Source organism: Pelmatolapia mariae, linkage group LG13 (genome assembly GCF_036321145.2).
Source record: "Pelmatolapia mariae isolate MD_Pm_ZW linkage group LG13, Pm_UMD_F_2, whole genome shotgun sequence".
NCBI classification, from domain to species: domain Eukaryota; kingdom Metazoa; phylum Chordata; class Actinopteri; order Cichliformes; family Cichlidae; genus Pelmatolapia; species Pelmatolapia mariae.
In genome coordinates, this window is record NC_086238.1 from 8,637,548 (window position 1) to 8,657,847 (window position 20,300).

The 20,300-nt window shown below is 37.2% G+C and overlaps 1 protein-coding gene across 1 annotated transcript in view; it reads right to left on the reverse strand.

Moving 5' to 3' along the window:
- Positions 1-20,300, reverse strand: part of LOC134639922 (protocadherin-15-like) — a 160,108-nt gene that overhangs the window by 134,847 nt on the left and 4,961 nt on the right. Inside the window, exon 2 of the mRNA XM_063491441.1 lies at positions 5,528-5,646. Within this exon, the coding sequence (XP_063347511.1) occupies positions 5,528-5,618 (91 nt within the window). The 5' untranslated portion in view covers positions 5,619-5,646. The remainder of the gene's footprint in view (positions 1-5,527; positions 5,647-20,300) is intronic.

The following is a 20,300-nucleotide window of genomic DNA, read 5'->3' on the forward strand; positions in this document are numbered from 1 at the left end:
CTATCCAGTTCCTTACATGTCTGCCGGGGAATGGCTGCATATGCAGATGAGAATTCTGTGTTATATCAATTAGGGTTAAGGGCAGTTGTCCACAAAGGCTCGCTGTCAAAGCCTAAATTGGCTCTTGATGCTAAACGATAATCTATAAGATCAATTAATATTTTACAATCAATGCCTTGATTCAAATTACGTGCTGTTATATTTGTTAATAGTCAAATAGTCTCTCAAAGCCCTGAGTTTAATAATAGAACCACCATTTAGCTTTAAAAACACACATCAGTTGTAACAAGATAAAGCTTTACACCACTGCATGATGCACTGTTGTCAGGTAGACATGCTTCATTTTACATACAGAAAATTCTGACTTGCCATCTGCTCTTCAATGCAGTTTCTAATGAGCAAACACCATCAGTGGAAAACTGATTTCAGATGTATTCACTAATGCTCTTAGCGTGGTTGTCTTGCTTTTTCACGCATATATACTCCAGTTCAACAAGTCTTTACAGTGAAGCTCAACATATTTTCATGCTGTTTTTATTATTACTACGTGGTGTCATTTAGAGCAACTGCAGACTTTTATTTCCTGAAGCTTCTTTTTTCTAATCATGCATTATGCAAACGAATGGGGTGTGGTTATAGTTTGGGCAGTGTCTCTGTGCGAATTTGGCACAGCAGTGCGACCCAGATTGCATTTCACACCAACCAACAGCAGCGGCAGAAAATAAAACTAACAGTTCTAAAGATTTATTTCCCAGACATATTTATTTATGTGTTTACTCATGTAATTAATATTTACTCATGTATTTAAGGATTACAAAACAACAGTTCAAAATCTGTGAGTCCAGGGTCCTGTGTGCTCCATATACATTTATCCATTCACTATTGTCATACACGAGAGGGAAAAAAAGGGACACACACACACACACACACACACACACACACACACACACACACACAGCTAAGTTTACAGGATGTCGAGACAGACTGTGCTATTTGCATTGTTCCTATTCTGGTTTGAAGGAGTGCAATCATTGTCAATCTCAATTTCAGTCTCTTTTTTTCTCCTTAAAAATCATCAGCGGTGTGTCTCTGTGGGTCTCTCTGTTTAATTAATTTGATGTTCTAACTTTAAAGGATTACATGTGGAAAGAATGACTATGTGGTAAAAAATTGAAAGACAGGACTGTGGTAGTTATTATAAATGTGAAGATGAAGCTCAGAAACTGAAATGAATTCCTGCAGCATCATCAAATTCATTAGTGACTTACAATGTAAGAGAGAAGGGGATTACTTTACTGATGTGTAATCCCTTTCAGAGACTTCCTCCCCTACTCTTCTTCAGTTTCTCCCCCACCCTCTTGCTGCCCCTCTGTGTCTGTCTGTGAGGTTAACCACACAGACAGCAGGGTAAAGGTTGCAATCACACTCCCAGTGAACAGTTCACCACACACGTGTTCACATACTGAGCTTTAGGATGAGCCTGTCCTGGGCAGCGCAGGAGCACAGGGCCATCTTAACAAGAGTGCCCCCACTCCCCCCCCAACCACGCTTCTTGTCCTACCCGGAGCCTGATTACAACCTACTGGCAAGCAGATTAAAACCCCTCCCCCCCGTTCAGTCCAACACTTCCCCACTCCACAAGCCTCTGCCGCAGCCAGTCACAGTCTGCACATCTGGGTCCTAATCAGACAATCCCAAAAATAGACAAACAATTGTGGGTCAAAATGGATGTGCAGATGGGAAGAGAAGGAAAGAGAGGCTAACAGGCATAAAGATGCAAACTGTAGGAGTGAAGAAGGTAGGCTGATGTCACATGGCACATATTAAGTAGTCCATACTTCACCACACATATTCTAAAATGGTACTCATCCAACATCTGGATTTAGTGACAGAGGGATTTGTTTGTATGACTGGACAGTCTGTACACTGTGGTAGGACTAAAGTTTGACCTTTCATTATCATTAACCTGCTGCAAGGGAACAATTGACATACATGAGGAGCACTGCATGGTTTACCTGCATATAAATAGTGAAAAAAGATTTTCTGCCAGGAGAAAACATTGAACCTAAAGCATGGCAAAGTGAGAGCCAGATGCTGCAAGGTAAGGAGGAGAACATGAAGGGATGGTACATGGAAGAGAGGATTATTAATTAAAAATGAAAACAGCAAATCTGTTAAGGACTTTGGAATTAAGGGACAGAATACAGAGGGAAAAAACAAAACAAAACAGAAATTCAGTTCTCTATTAACTGAAACTAAAAGGCAATTATTGATTTGGCAAAATTATTAGCACAACAGTTTTTTTTTTCCCCACGGAGAATGAGCTATAAGTTAATTACAGGAAAATGACACAGTAGTAATAAATAAGTTAATGTTTTTTGTTGTTGAATAAACTGTATACTTTAACAGATCCCTGCATGAATGCATTCATTAAATCAATTAATTCATTAGAGAAGAAAAGCATTTTTTTAAAGTCAGACTTCTTTTCTCTCACAAAGTCCTCATTCATATTACTTAAAAGACTTTAAGTAATATGAAGTAAGACTTACTTAAAAGTATTATAATATCTCTTTGCTTGAAAGCCAGTGTGGCATCCACAGGAAGTGCACGCATCTCCTTACAGCTCGATGCCATTAAAAAAAAAGCTCTGGTTGCTGTTTTCATTTGATAGAGAACAAACACACTGACAGAGTCAAATACCAAGGGTGCCTTGAGGTGGGCAGAGTAAGAAGATTTATGAGTGAGAAGATGAGAGATGTGCTGTTGAGGGAGGTGGAAATCCCTGCTCAAATCAAGAGCATCCCTGGATGACAGTGAGTGGCAAAGGGAGGAAACAACAGCACCCACGTTTACCCTTACCCTTCAAAACCACAACAGTTCTTAAACATTCAGTCTCACCTGCTGTTTCAACTATGACACAGTGGATAATTCAGTTCACAGACTATGGTCTAATCAGAGATCATTTGTGAGCCTCATAATTATTTCTGTCTGCTGCCACTCAAATTACAGGCTGCAACCACATCAATAATCAGCATAAAAAGTCTGACATGGTCAGAAAAAATTACAACCCAAAAAGCAATTTTCTAGGACAGCATATGAATTCACAGTATGTGAATGTGCAGGAACTACTGGTGTTATGGTTCATGTTTTAATCTGAATCATTTGATGAAAGACATTTGATTTGGTCTATGCCTTCGGTTTGTATGATAGTCCTCATATTCAGCACAGATCATTGTAATGTGTCAGGTTTATACTTGCTGTAGCATGCTTCTAAGCCCTTCTAGCCCTGAAAGTTGGACAAACATTGCAAAATTTTGCTGCTTTAACACACATTACATGTTTCCATCGACTTTCCTGTATGGCCCTAACCTGCAACTTTCCAGCTCACACCGTATGGGGTCGATCAACATGTGGAGCTCAGACAGAATGCAAGCACAAATCCTCTGTCTGGGCTGTGTCCTCAGTATTGATGCAAACAGAGTAAGGTATCATTACTCTGTGCAAATCCGGAGCTGCAATTGAAGGCCTGGCTTTAATGATTGATTAAACAATCATGACTGTCCTGTACTTGTCTCAGTGGACATGTTTTAACTTATGAGTAAACAATTTAGAGCTTTACTATAGAACATTACTGACAACTGTTTTTATTGTATGATATTGTTTTCTAATTGATAATATGTTAGCACCAACTTAACTATTTAAGTAGCAGCTATGGACAACAAGTTTGTAGGTGGACATCAATAAATACTTTAACAAGTACATAGCAAAGACCGTCTTGAATCATACACAGATTCCACTGGTCACTGGAAGTAGTGGCATATCCCTTCTATTACCTTAGCACACCTGGAGTTCATAGACAAAATTTTTAAGCACACAAGGTCTGACACAATGAGATGTGACGGGTTGATGGGTTGATTTCTCTGAAATTCACAAATGCACAGCCTAACTTTTAGAACCAGAGCATTAAATCCTGAGAAATTCTAATAACCAGAAAGGGCAAACTATTTTAGCATTAATATATACACTCAGCAGCCGCTTTGTTAGTTAGACCTGTTCATATAGATATCAGGAAGTGGCATACACAAAACTTAACCACAGTAAAATTAAGAGTTATGCCACAAATATGTTCAATTTTATACAGAAATCAGAATTTACAATGTCTTTCGATATGCCAGAATGTGCAGTTTGAGGAACCAAAGATCATTCTGCACAGCGGAGGGTTCCTGCTGCAGAGCTCTGTGTTTATAGAAGAAAGAGTAAAGGGTGGGCAACTTTGCAGGGAGGTTCTAAGCTGCCCAACTAAAACAGTACTGGTATTTTCTGTGCTATTTTTCATTGGCTGAACATTTAATTTTATTGCTTTACTACTTTACTGGGTTGGCATGACAAAAAAATTCTGCTGGGCTAAGCAGTGTATTTCTTTAAAATAACTCCACCAATAACTAACCTCACTGCAGCACACTGTAATGTTTGAATACTGGGAGGGATAAAAGAGCACCATAGAGCAAATGTCCTCAAGCAAACATGTTTCCTGAAGCATAGTTTAATTTACCTCAAGGTCACTGAACCTAAAGCACTAGTTGTACTGTATGTTCACCAACACTGTATGAGATGTTTATACATCAATACGGTTTAAATCAATAGTATGTTTGTATACAATAGCCAATATAATAAAAGAAATTATCCACAAAACCATATCCCACAAGGATATTTCCCAGCTGTTATGCTTTGGGTCAACAGTTTCATCACTACACATACCAACACCGATCTATTAAATGCGGTTGAAGCCTCAGTGTGAACTCATCCAATAAGGAAACCACAAGGTTCACCTTCAAAGGTTTAGCGAGTCATAAAGGACGTCATCTCTCTTCTCTTCTCTGCTAAAAAGATATCACATAAATCCAAGAAAATCTGAATTCAAAGCTGAAGATGTACTCTTATATGAAATGGTTTTACATTAATAAACTTGTCAAGAAAGCCTGGGAAGCAGGTACAGGATGAAAGGAAAAAAGAAACGGAGTTGGGAAAAAGGGAATTTGCTTCAAGTACAGCACCTTAAAGTTGACCTGAATTGCAATATTGCAATACAGTCGGGATTTGAAGCATGTCTGTATGTGCTGCTTCCTTTAACCGTTATGTTTAAAGACATGCCAATTTTATACAGCTGGAAATCACTTTTAACTAGCACCTGCTACAAACTCAGTGAGTAGAAACTACAAAAGCCACCTTTCTAATAAACCTGAGCATTTAACTACAAGGCAAAAAATGTTAGCATGATCAATGAACTTTAATGAGCATCCTCTTTCTAAATAAAAACCTTTGAAAACAATTAACGCCTCAGGTTACCACATACTTTATAATAATTAGCATGATGTAGCTGTGGAAATTTTTTTCTAACAATGCAGGTCTGTTGTAGTAAAAAAAAAACAAAAAACATTGCCTTTCACACATTACAAGTGTCCACTGACGAGTCAGCTACAGTTAACTGAAAAGGAGGAGTGATGGCCTTAGTGCTGGCTGCTCATACCTTCTGTGTTCTGGCCCCAGCTGTGGGTTAGCAAAGAGAGGATTGCCATTCCTGTCCCCAGCCATCTGACGAGCCACCACCCCCGTCGCATCTTCCGTCAAGCCTTATTGCTTGCCCACCTGCACAAAACAAAATCACCAGAAATAGTTTTTCATTCATTTGGTCAGTCACTCTCTAAGTTACTTAAATGCACAGCTGAGACCGACCCATAGCCTAACATACATATGTATATCAATATATGTACAAACACAGGGCACTCCTTTCCCAAGCAGTTGATCTTGTTACCCAATACAGCATCCACGTAAAACATTACTGAAGTAGAGGCAAACTGCTATGACTAACATAAGAGCAGTGCATTTTTCAGGAATTTCAAGGAAAACTAAATACAAACATGCTTTTAATGTACTTACAATACTGTGTCACTATAAGAGTGGTGTTTTAAAAGCTTGCCTCATTTTATCTTCAGCTTTTACAACTTGCATTTAATGGAATTTATTCCCCCTCCTATCGCTTTAAGCTGACCTTCTTCCTTCATTCTACTTCATGGAGCAAACCGCCAACCTTTTAAAGCACCTTACTCTACAGAGAGTAAATACTTTTTACACATGAAGAAGAAAAAGAAAATCATGTAGCCTCTAATAGCCTAACACTGCACATTGGATGAAAAAGAAGCCCCTGTCTTGTATCACGAATATTACAAACTGCAGTACAGAGCCTTGTTGTGCCACTCGCGCACTGTACCACAGCAAACAGCATTCACTCCGAGCTAAAGCAAGGTAAAGTGTCAGTATGAGGAATAGAAGGGTTCTATCTGTCTGTGCTATTTGATGTCACACCTCACTCACAAGGCTTATTCTCATTGCAGGTGATAAGCTGTGAAATCAGCTTTCATAGCATATGCTAAGGGGACAAGAGGGGGCTCACAAGCATCAACACTCTCATATCAAAGCACGCTTGACAAAGTCAAACCTCTAACTCACACTATCAGCACCTCTTCATTTGTAATGTTGATTTCCCTTTATTTTCACTCATTTTTGTCTTTCACTCACATTGGGAAGCACACCTTTACCCTCTCACTTTCACACGAACCTGTGCAGACACGTATCTAAACACATTTTAAACAAACGCACCCGAACAATAGTTGTCTCCCACGAACACTCTCTGGACAGCCGGAGACTACTGTGGTCTCGTCTCTAATGGTGCAACAACAGGGGTGATTTCACACTGGTTTCCTATTCACTCACTGCTTTCTCATCTCTCTTGCTCCCAGTGGTGCTCCCTTTTGAAGCAGATTTGATTTCCCACATTCGTACATCTATCTTTCTTAAGAGGGCTGAGTAAGATTGCTTTGATCCCTTTCACATGAGAAAACCCAGACCTGCACAACCAGCCACCCTGAAGAGAGAAGTCATTTCTTTCACAGCTTCCCCCAAATCTTCTTGGTTGACATGGGAACACAGTATCTAATTTACATATGCTAACAAGGATTCTCCTTCAACTTTAATAAACAGGGAAACTGGAGAGATTGCTGACCAAGTGGTGTAAAATGCCTCCAATACTCTGTTTACACAGCAGTGCTTTCATAGTGGTCCACAAGTGACATCATCAAGAGATATCAAGATTTTCAGCAACAACGCAACGCTTTCGAAAAAGAAAGAAAAAAAAAAAGCTCAAACAGAAACAGTTCATTTCCACTCTTCTCCACCTTGATGCATATCATGTCCCAGTAATTCAATCACAACTACCCCCGCAAGATGCTGTAGAAATTTTTTAGATGTTTATACAGTATCTCTGCCATCCTCTCTCTTTGATGAAAAGTGATTAAACTTTTGGGGGAGGACAATAATGAGAAGATTACAATAGCGTGGGCAGAGTTGAATGAAGCAATCAGAGTTATGGATTACATAGACAGTGAAGATGTAGTTCTCTACTCCTCAGTGCAGGGGCTTTGCACTTCCTGAAAGGAAGAAAATGTGCTCGTCTCTGTTTTCTCCTCTGTTCGTGTTACTTTGATCGCCTCTCATCCAGAATAGAGTTGTTCCACCTCTTCCTGTTCATGTGCTTTGGTGCAGATCAGCTGCCAGAGATGTCAGTACTGAACAAGTCCTAAACACAACCCAGCATTGCTTCATCAGACTACAACAAATATAAACCAGTTTCAAAGTTACCCTTTATAGCAAAATGTTTAAAAACATTATATTAGAAAAATGGAAGTGTTCAATCAGGTTTTACTACTGAGACAGTCTGTATTAGAATCCCAGATGACATTTTAAAAATTTTTTAAGTGGTTCAGGTAATGTTTTGGTTTCTGCTGGTGACCTTATCTCCCCTCACTGTGTAATAAAGTGTGGAGCCCCTCAGAAGTCTACACAAGGATGGATACTTTCTTTTTGCTCTGTAAGGTTGGCTCCATGCATTTTTGGGGAGAATTAAACAAGATTATTTACCTATTTAAGCATTTGCTTCTTTAAACCATCATGGTAGATTTGAAATATAACAATCAAGATTCATTAATGATTCAGTAATGATGATGATGCAGACCATCATCACCATCATTAACCCAGAAAGAGACAGAAAAAAACTTTAGTACTGGCCAAATTGTCTGGTACCTTCTTGAAATGCACTGCCTAGCACAGAAATGCTAAAATGCCAGGAAGACCATTACTTTTGAGTCTCTAAAAATAAAAATAATGAATCAAAGTGTCTTTAATTTTAATTTCCATTTTATATCATTCTAAACTGTCCAAACCTTTGTTCTGCATGAGCTGTTAAATTAAAGCAAAAGTCTGCCCTTAAATCACATCTTGACTGATTGACTGTACGCCACCACAGTGGATTTTAAAAGGCAAAATTACAAAACAAAAGAAGAAATTCAAACCTTTATAGACTCACTGTAGATTATTGTTATTAATATGTATTTCTCTTTGTAGATACAAAAGGAAAGATAACACTTCTGTTCAATTTATTAGAAATAAGCACATTTTGTAACAAACAAAATGATTTGATTATAGGTTGGTCACCAGTGGCAAAAAACAAATTATTGCCAATTTATTTTCATTGTCTACTGTTTGCAGCAGAAAATACAAAAAGAAAAAAAAATCGTTCTTCCCTTTCACAATATACTGTCATGGAAAAAACATTTTGCTTCTGTCAAGAACAATTTTACAGTGCCATTGCAGTCTCTATAGCCTTTCCTATTATTATTATTCAGTCTGACTAGGAAAGATGTGTGAAAACTACACAAAAGTGAAAATTATAAGGAGAGGCTCCTCAATCTGGTGTTACTGAGGTGCATAATCATAATGGAGAAAGCTATATGAAAAGTAGATTACCTTAACTTAGAGTTCTGGCCCTATGCCCATTATCTTCCTAAAAGCTGTGCTTTTACCCGCATGATGAATGAACAAAGTGACAGTACAATTAAAGTTGTCCTCAAGCATAGTGTAACGGACTGGGTTACAAGTTAGTTAACTGTTGTGTTATCAGTGTTTTGTGTTCAGAATTGCCACTCACTTATGGCATAGTTGGACCACACCGGCAGCATGGTGATTTACTGAGTGTCCTTGAATGTGTAGTAGGCCGGTTGGCCTGTCAATCAGATCAGCTACCAATGACAGAGAGTCTGGAAGAGATCATATGTGTGGTTGGCTGAGAGTGTTTGGGGGGCGGGTGTTAGAGAATGTTGTTGTGGGTGTGTGGGGAAAAAAGGAGCGAGAGTCGGGGGTTTGTTTTGATTTTGGAGAGCACGTTTTTCCCTGTTGTTTTGGCGTTGGCTACGGCCCACAGTAGCCTGTGTTACTATTCTTAATAAACACCGGTAACCGGAACACCGATCATCTCTGTCTTCTGTTAGAGGGACACTACAATATAAACAATACATTATAACCTAATAATTTATATTTCACTTGCGTGGAGCCATTTCTAACAAATATTTGTAAAATTGAATGGACTAAAACATTTTTTCTGCACAGACCTTTGTGATCCGCAAGTATAGTGCCATGTTTTATAGTCATTCTCTGTTTCTTTGAACTGCTTTGCTTGTTTTTGCATAAAAAACGACTCAGTTTTAAAATAATGCTCAAATTGTCAAAGAATGTGCATCTGAAATGGTGACAAGTCAAATACGGTAGTAATGACACTTCACTGTTGATTTCCAGCTGCTAAGTGGAAGTGTTGATGCTGTTCCCCTTTGATAGCTGCCAGAGGAAGATTTTTAGAGTGAAAAGAATGTAAGACTAGTGTCTGATAAATATGTAACAGAACAGTCAACCACTGCAGCAGAACAAAACAGACTAGAGGCAAAAAAAAAAAGCCAAGATTCACTGATAAAATGTGACTGATACGACACTCAGAAATTACTCTTACATAAGCTGGATGACAAATTAAAGGAAAAGAAAAAAAGAACTTGCCCCTTATATCGTTTGGGTCCACTTGTCTCCTTGGAGGGAAATCTCACTGCAAATCAATGTAACAAAATCCCCGGACTGCACCTTAAACACCTCCTTCTCATATCCAATTACAGTACAAAGCTACAGCATTCATTAAGTGACCACATGAGAAATCACGCTCTTAAAATTATGCAAACATCTAAGTCATAAAACCTGGGGCATGCTGCCAGTATGCTTTTTTAGAACAGACATCATTTTAATAAACAGTGCCAGACAAACTGGAATACAGGAAGTTTTTCTTTCAGTCGTGTTTCATGTTAAACAGCCATGTTTACAAGCTTAATGCATCCCAATTAGCAGTAGCAGATTGTCCTGACACATTAAAAACTGATTCAGCTGATTCTTTCTATTTAAATTCTGTGAAATATGTTTATATTATATGTTGTTTGCTGCCGTTTATATATTGGAAAATCAATAAATAAAATGGAGCATAGTGTTGGTAGATAAATGCACCTAAAGAGAAGATAAATATTAAAGGTGCCTACAATGCCTCACTGCTTGGCTTTCAATCGGTTTTCAGAACAGTTGCAGTTACAAAGAAGTGGACTTAAAAATAAAAAAGCTTCAAGTTATGTCAGACTTTTGTAACTAGAGACTGCAAACTGATCTCAACTTGCCAACTATCTGAAAATCAAGCTCAAGGGTCACAGTAATGTGATACCCACTCCTTGATTCTAGTGTGCAACTCAAAGCGTCTAAAAGTCTAGAGTCTAAAAGAAGCTGACGCCACTTCAAGCAAGGTCCCAGATAAACACAGGCCTGCATGCACTCTCAGAAAGTCCACAAAAAAAGAAGGAAAAAAAAAAAAAAAAAAAACTAACTGTAGCTGCCAGTAGTGATGCATGTACCAAAAAGTTAACCATGACATGGTTGTCATGGCAACCTGATATGCTTATGCTCTAAGCACTAAAAAACAAAAGCACAAAACTTTTTCAGCATCCCTCAGTAGTAAAAAATATATATATACACATACATATACATACACACACACACACACACACACACACACAGTAAAATATATATAATATAGTAAACTCTCTGGAATATATCAAATCCATAGATTAATATAAGGTTAGTTTAAGAAGCACTTCTTGTTTTGTGGCTTCAAAACCTGAACCACATGGCTATTACATTTTATCAGCTTTTCAGAATCCCAAATCCATATCCTGACTTTTGTGGTCCTTGATCTGAAGATCACCAGTGGCATTTTTGGTGAAGAATGTGGAAAAAAATAAAGATTTATTTAAAAAAAACAAACAAAAAAAAAGAAACTTTCCATAAAAGCTCAACATGACTGTAAATCCAACGTGGTGGAAATGTACATCATCATAAGGTGAGTCCCTTGTGTGCATAAATGCACATCCAAGATATAAAATTTGGATTAAAGAATCAGGGGCCTGTTCTCAGCCACTGTGAGAAAAAAAAAAAAGTTGTTTTATTCTTTAATTCTAGGTGATGCCACAGATTCGTGTGGCAAGAGGAGAAAGAAAATGAATTAGTCTAAAAAGGTGCCTCTGCAGCTTCATTGCTTGGCTCCCAAATTTAACAAATGTTAGTTTGTGTGATTAGGCGTGCTAGACCAGTTCAGAGCTATTCATTACCTAAAAGATGTAATCAGAGGCAGCAAGGGAGCTCCAGTGTTCTAACGATGGAAGTGATTAGCCTTGGCTAACAGACTCGTCTGCACATGGCTCGCACCCAAGTAGAAATACACCAGGCTAAACATCGAGACAAGCAGCCAGTATTAAAACCACATCTTTCTCATGTATCTGTAAATTGTAATTCTGTAATTCCAGCTCCTACAAACTGCAATACATTAACCAGTTACATTGTATTTGATCACTGAGACAAACATATTATAACCCACTGCATTGCCAGGCCAGATACTCCCATCCCGTTTTTGTTTTTGTTTTTTTCCCCCAAATTGATTAAACAGGAGAATAAGTATGTACTAATCAATCATTTTAAAACAAATAGAACAGACTAAAGGAAGTACAGTTTACCTGACAAGGTTAAATAATGTATGAATAGAGTATTAATTAGTCATTTGACACATTTGACACATTTTTCAGTGACTAAATCACATTTTAAAGAATATTAAAAAATTCCACATTTTCATTTGCTGAGAGTGGCTAAGGTTAGCAGTGCAAACACCAGAACCCTTTTTTGATTGTGGGTTGTTGTCCGGTACTAAATTCTCATTACTTTGTTGAGCAGGTTTTTTTCAACTTATTTTGTCAAAGAATGATATTTTCATTTTCTAGATCAAATCTACAAAACTGCACCACTCTTTCGAGTTCACAAAATCAGGGGGCGAAAAGAAGGTGGCTGCATAACTAAGAACTTACACATAAATAAAATATGAAGAATTTACTTGGCCAACTAACATTTCTGTTGACAAAAAAAAAGCTGAAAAATGTGTCTAGTTGGTTTCACACCTCACCAGAATTTCAATATCATTGCAAAAATCTTTTTTTTTGTTATGAAAAATATTTGTTTAAATATTGACTTGCCATGAATAATGTGCATAAGCGAAACATATCATACAAATTCAGCTGGGTCAGTGTTGGTTCAACCAATGACAAGAATACAAAGGAAAATGTTTCAGGTCCATTTGAATGCTTTTTATTTTTGTTCTTAGTCACAGTAAAATGAAAAATAGCCTTTTATGCCTTGTTAGGTTTTCAGTTTTCTGTACTATGATCACGGCCATTTAAGTATAAAAAAAGAAACATTTCTCATACATTTTCCAACTGAATTTCAGTTTTACTTCCTACAAAAGGCAGATCTTTGTCAATCTTATGGCATAAAAGTAGAGCCAGAAAAGGAAAGAAAAATCACTTCAAGGACCCCATTCAAACAGTCGTTTTAAGCTTCTGATTGATCACTCACTGCACCACAACATACCCCCATCCTTTATTACGAGACTTTAGAATGTCCTCAAAGGCATGAGATGTCATGTGACCAAGGAGCCACAGACTGTAATATCATCATAATCAGATATTACATAGGTAACACATTTATGGTTGTCACTTCCAGAACTAATAACCCATCCTTGCTGCATTTCATTAATAACCAGCTACGCACTAAAGAGCAAGTAAAACATGACTTAACACGAATCGGACAAGTTTGTTTATACATTCTAGAGATAAAATGGAATCCCTCTTGCATGCAGCTGCAGCCTATTTATACAAGCTCCTGTTCTTTGGTCTGGATTAATAGGTACCACAAAGGGTTGTAGCAGGTAAAAAGTTCCATAGCACTCAATTAGATACACCTAATCAAGTTTAATAAATTGTGTACAACTCAAACTGTGTGTAAACAGCCGATGCAGCTCTTATATTTAGATAGCTGCACAATTTCTGGGACAGTGACTAAGTGAAATTATGTATAACTACCATAGCTTTTGTGCAATAAAATCCTTGTTAAAATAATCAGCATTCATATTATCAACATCTATAGCATTTACATGAGAAGTTTTATTAATAAGCTGGTAGTAGTAAACCTCTACTGCATTGCTCTAAAATTTAATATACCATCTTGTCTTTAGTCACTAACACTGCAGGTGCTTCCCTCTGCAGAATGATGTAACTGCTATTATCAGATGAGTGTTTCCTAAGTGACTGTTCATCGTATGTATGTGGCTGTGCGAGAGAGTAGCGCTTACTGCGGAGCAGTGATCTCAGTGTGCACTTGACACAGAAATGAAAAGCTGTTATGCAGTAAATTTTCATTCAGGTTCCCTAATTATGCAACTTTTTTTCCCATCCCACCTGTGTCAGAGGTGCGTTTTATCAATTTCCCTGTGAAGAAGCCTGCTGGTTCAGATGCATAAAGGCTGAGTTGTTTAGCATGGGTATTTTGGCTGGGAAGACTGACCCTAATGGGAAAATGTATAAACACCATTATGTGCTTTTGTGCTGCTGCTAGCATCAAATGAAAGATTTAATGTGGGCCTCAAGTGCTCTCATAATTATTGTGATGGGCTGGGATGGTTTAAACAACCCAATGCACCTGTTTATGCAGAGTACTTTCAGAGATAAAAATATACTTGAGCAAAGTAAGTTGAACGAAAGAAATCAGGGCTGCTTGTAGTAATGATTTAAAACTCACAAGCTGAAAAACATAGCACGTCTACATCTTGTTGTGTAACCATTTTTAGTAATCATCAGCACCACTAACAAATCTCTTCTATAAATATATTAAATGTAAAAGTTTTGTTTTATAATAGTAGAAAAAATATATTATTTTTTTCTATGTTTTATAATATAGAAAAAAAACTAATTTGTCAAGTTTAATCAAAGATCACAGTTAGAAAATGATTTAAAAAAAAAAAAAAGCATAGTTATGAAAACTGTTAATTAGATCAAACTGGAAAATGATGAAATATAACAAAAATACCCTGAGGAGAAATTTAATTTGATTAACCAAAACTACTTTGGAAAATTTGTTTAAACTGTTAAAAAAAATGTATGGCCAAAATCAATATTCTCCGACTCAGATTTGTGACATTTATTCAGGATAACATTGGTTTGTGAGCACTGAGGAAAAGAGAACTTTAATAAATGCCTTCACTAAAGCAACAATGAAAATCCATCAAAATTCAGAGATTATAATTTGTGAGCTGCAGAAAGAAATTTTTAGATTTTCTTGTTTACTGGCTGGCTGTATTGTACAAATTAATGACAATTAATATCCACCGAGGACAAATTCTTCCTGTTTCACTAAAACTGGATCAATATTCTGGGAGGAGTAGCAATACTTCTGAAAATGGAAGAGAGTTTTCAACACGAACAATACAATCTTGACCAAGTTGAGCACAATTTCGATAAAGATCCTTTAGGTGATCGTGGTGTTCCTCTATGAGGAACGCATGTCCCACTTGTGGGGGGACGCACAGATGACTGATAAGCTCACTGATCATTCATCCATGTGAGTCAGGCAGGACAAAAGGTGTTTGACAACAGTACAGTAATCAAAATAAAAAAAGAAAGCCTTTTTTAAATTTGTGCAGTTTGTTTTGCATATGTTTGTCATTTCACCAGGACTGTGTTATGCAAATGTTATTGCACAAGGAAACAAGGCAAACCAAAACTAGGAGGTAGATTCAGAAAGAAGCTATAATCATCCATTATTCTCTATTGTCATACAAACTATTACATATTCTAAAGCATACAAGGATAACATATAATTAGTAGTAATGAGTTCTTGATGTTTATGCCTTATTCTGTAATTTAGTGTCAGGAGAAAGTGATGGCAGCAAGATGGCTGTGTCTGTGGTGTGCTTGTTTGTGTGTGCATGTGCATGTGTGTTTGTAGTAGTCATAGAAGTACCATGCACAAGTCTAGGCACGTTTATATTCTTCCTCACTGTGCACATTAAAGTAATCTGAAATGTTCATATACAGCATAATTCCACAAAACATGATGTCTGATGTTTTGTTTTTGTTTTTTTAACAATACTACTGAATATTGAACAGGAATTTCAAAAAGTAGAACAAAATGCAAAGCAATAAGTATGAATTCAGCTGCATTTAACGTCAGAGCCTGGTGGTCCACTAAAACCAATTTTCTCTAATTCAGTGCGAGTGAGCCACAGACCTCAGAGGTTCTAATCCTTTTTATTTTAGTCATCTCATGACCACGTTTTAAATCTCTAAACCCTCACTGAGATCAGTCCATGCGGGTGCTGCTGACCGCACTGCATCTGCTTAGCATCAACAATGTCCTATCCATGTCACATGAAACCACTTAGCCACATGACTTGAACACATGCAGCTAATGTGAGATAAAAGAGGGCTTTTTGATTTTGGTAATTATTTCACCTCAGTGGGCGACTTTTAACCCTGCAAATCGCACCATGACTTTTATTGTCACAGGGTTTGTCTCAGAGCTTTTACACATAATGGAATGACTAATCCTTAGATAGCAAAAAAAGAGAAAGTCTACATAATTAAATTAACAAAGGAGAGGTAGGTGAAAATCCATAAGCTTAAGAATTAAACTGGTAACTAGAGAATTTTGCTAGAGAAGTCCTTGTAGTTCAGTGAAATATATCCCCAGACATGATTTGGCGAAAAGCCAGTGTAAGTGGAATGACCAAGAGGACAGAGGGTGAAGCCCACTCTCAGTAGGGGTCCTCCACTGAGTTCCTGTTTGGCTGTACCAACAGCTGTCTTATCCTGAGGATGAAGGATGAGGTTTCATTAACAAGTGTGTTTTTTACTCTAACTCAATTTTAAAGCCTAGCAAAAGTGGTTATAAAATAAATGTATTTAAATTAAAAATATAATATGTGATCTATAACAGATAAACATAGGTTTTGATGGTCATTATACATGCAGTGTTACAGCTGTCATTTTTAATTTCAAAGTACATCACCCTGAGCAGCATGGACAACAATAGTTGCGTGAAATGTAAGTAGTCTTAAATTCTTTGTTATGAAGAAATCAGTCAAAACCTTACTAAACAACAGTGTGGTAATGTTTTTTTAATTCATGCTTACTGCAGTCCAGCAAATTTCTGTGTCAATGTCTGTGCTATTGTAGGCTGTATTATGTTTGAAAACCCCCTTGTATAGTTTCGTACTGCTGTGTATTTTATGCTTTTGTTATTCCTATGCAAGAAAGACATGGTACTGCGACAGTGCACCTGCCAGTTGCTGTCTACGGGTGGTGATGCTAAAGCATTCACTAATAAATGCAGAGCGCTGCATGCTTTCCTCAACGCTGAAACATTTGAACGCAACTGACAACCGGTTTTATTTTATGTTCTTCAAAACAAGTCTGTCTGACAAAGGGACTTCACTGTATGGGTCTCTTGGTTGCATCAGCAGCGCAATGTAACCAAGTAACCTACTTATATGCTGCGCTGCGAGATAAATTTGGGTTCTTTATTAACTTGAGTGCCTGGTATTTTTACCATTTTCTAAACTTAATACTTATTTTCATTTTTAATTTCAGAAGCTATGTTTTAATAAATATCAATTATCTGATATTATGGAAAGCTTCAATAGTAGCGGGAGAGGTCAAATGCTTAGTTTACAAAACCACTAACTACTTACATAATTGCTTAGAACTTGTTTTTTCTGTCTAACTATACCAACATCTGAACATTACTGCTTTTGCAAATGTATGAAAAAAAATCTTAATTTTTATCATTTTAACAATTTACATATTTAAAGTGTCTGTTGGATATAATGTCTGTAGGCATACATTCAACATGATTCCTCTGGTATTTTGGTTCATATTGGCAGGATTGTATCCTGCTGTTGCTTTAGATTTGTCAGCCACACATCCATGTTGTGGATCTCCACTCCACCACATCCTGAAGGATTGAGATTTGGTGACTGTGGAGGCCATATAATGAACTCAATGTCATGTTCAAGAAATCAGCTTGAGATGATCTGAACTTTGTGACATGGCACATTATCCTGCTGGAAGCAGCCATCAGAAGATATGTTCCTTTCTGATGACAATGTACCTAACACAGTGCTGTTGTTATTAAGGGGCCTAAAGTGTACCAAGAAAATATGTCCCAAACCACTGAACCGGGAAAACTGTTGATATAAGTCAAGATGAATCCTTGTTTCCATGTTATTTACACCAAGTTCTGACCCCACCATCCAAATTATGCAGCAGAAAATGTGATTCATCACACCAAGTATCATTTTTTCAATACTGTATTGTCCAACCTGTTGAGCCTATGCGAATTATAGCCTCAGGTTCCTGTTCTAAGCTGACAGATGTGGCACCTATAACTGATGTGCTCCAAGGTTGACATGTTGCGTGCACAGAGATGCTCTTCTGCAAACTTTGGTTGCAATGAGCAGTTGCATGAATTACTGTTGTCGTCTTATCACCTCAAAGTCTGGCTATTCTGCTCTGCTCTCTGACTTCAATGCATACTCTCTCACAAAACTGCCACTCAGTGGAACTGTTATCTAAATTGGGACCTCCTTGTAAACCCTTTGAATAAAAATCCCAGTAGATTAGATCAACAGTTTCTGAAAACTCAGCCCATCTCGCACCGTGTCCAAATTCACTTAAATCACCTTTCTTCCACATTCTTTATTTGTTCATTTATTTGTTCGATTCTGATTATAAAACTAAAGTGGCCATGCTGCCATGTCATTGGTTGGTTGTTCGTTAACAAGGAGTTTAACAGCTGCACCTAGCAAAGTAGCTGTGTGCATTTTCAAAACATCATCATCTATATTTGCGAGGTGACTTCAGAGTTCTAATGTCTCAATTGTTTTTTTAAGATGTTTCATTGTAAAAAACAAAAACCTACATTTCCTCTCCTAAAAGGCTGCTTAAGTGACAAGTCAGCCAGCGCACAAAGAAATCCACTCACCTCTGTCACTTCCTCTGACTGCTTCCAATGCTTCAAAGGATTCTGTAATGGCCGGTTTAAAATACAGAGTGCACTCACTTGTACTGAAATAGGTCTTTCATGTGCCAACACAGCTCTGTGGGTAACATTCATGTGACTAAAGGTACTCTTAGGAATTATCAGGATTTCTATAAAGATCTGTCTTAAACTTTAGCCAAATCTTCACCGAGGTTACAAGCAGGAACAAAGAATCTGCTTAAACTAACTGCACATCAATCATTGTATTGTTCTTGCCTAAAGAAAATACACATTTCAAAAATCACCATGTAGGCTGTAGAGAGTAAGCTAACGGACCAGCAAACCTAGAGTTCAATCAGTTGAACAAAATGTGGTGATGTGGTTTGATACACTCTGCCTTAGAAAGTTAAAATATTGTGTTTGTTATCCTCAAGAGGAATCTGCTGATCCAAGCCTTGCATAAAATATAGATGTAGCACACTTATGAAGTATTGATTTGCATAAAGCAGGATAAGATTACAAGGTAGTCCTAATCTTAAAATGCTAAGCCGACTCCAAAAACATGACACAGACGATAAGTAGGCTAAAATGAGTCAACAAATGAGCAACAGCTATACAAATCCTGTGAGACATTTATGTGTTTATTTTGTGCAAATTATGCAACATACTTACACAGAATGAAAAGCTAATGAACTAATGATACCAATACTGAATTGAAGGGAATACAACTTTGATATGAAACACAGCATGGTGTAAAAATGGCATTTTGTGACAAGAGACACTGAGCTGATCAGCGTCCCACCTGCCGATATTCCAAAAACTTCAAAAACAGAACTAAATGAACTTATGGACACAAGAATTACTGAAGAATGAAAGCCCTAATGGGACAGATGGTCCAAGTAATACATTGATTTTTGAAATGTAAATGGCAACAGGTAAGCCTACTGTTTTTAGGTTTTTAGACTTAACTACTTTATACTTAAATGCAGTCAAACTAGTGGCTTCTTTTGTGTAGTTAATTATGCTCCAGGATATTGAGTAAAGACTCAACAAATTAAGTTGATTAATAAGATAATAAGTTAGCTCTAGCGGTCTCTGTCAGGACTGTGTGAGTCCAAAGTGTGAAAACAGCTAAAAATAATGACTTAATTATGGAAGGCTATTAATTCAGGTTTTTTTCCCCCTTATTAAAGTATCACCAACAGTTGCCTGACCTATGAAAAGTGGGCCTGGTAAGAAAAAAAAATTGCATATGCCTTGCAAAACAATGGTGACAAACTCACAGCAGTGGAGTGCCATTAGTTTGTCACCATTGTAGCTTTAGACTCAGAGAATGTAACAGCTACATTGATGATGTATGACCATGTGCTTTCCCACATTAGGAACTAATAAGTAAATGATAAGTGAATCCATAGAAATCAGAACTATGAACAAAAGCGCTTGCAGCTAAAATGATTTCTTAGGATTATTGATGGATACTGATAGAATTTTAGAGTTAACAATGCTGGACCTTTGAAAATATTTATCCTCCATAACTGGGAAACTGGATGAAGTTGATAATGTCGCTGGATTAAACTCTAGGACCAACTGTAACCTTTAATTACCACCATAACAAGCTAGATAGCAACATTTAACTAATAAATAAAAATGAATTCAAAAGAATTTTTCACCATTTCAAATTTAGGTATCAAAATAATCATTTAATGAACAAATATACAAATATTGCGTGCTAGCATGTATTTAATGGTATGTTGAGAAAGAAAAGTCTACAAGAACTACAGAAGTATTGCGAGCTAGAGCAATACATCTGTGATGTGATGCAGATGCAGATCTTTTCCTAGCTCAATGCCAATTTCCCTTTTTGGGGAGAGCACTTGTTAATTTGCAATGTAATGTTGTACTACCTTTGTTAAAGCTGTCACTCTGTAGAGTGGACAGAGAATTGACATGTTGTACTGATGGACAAAATGTAG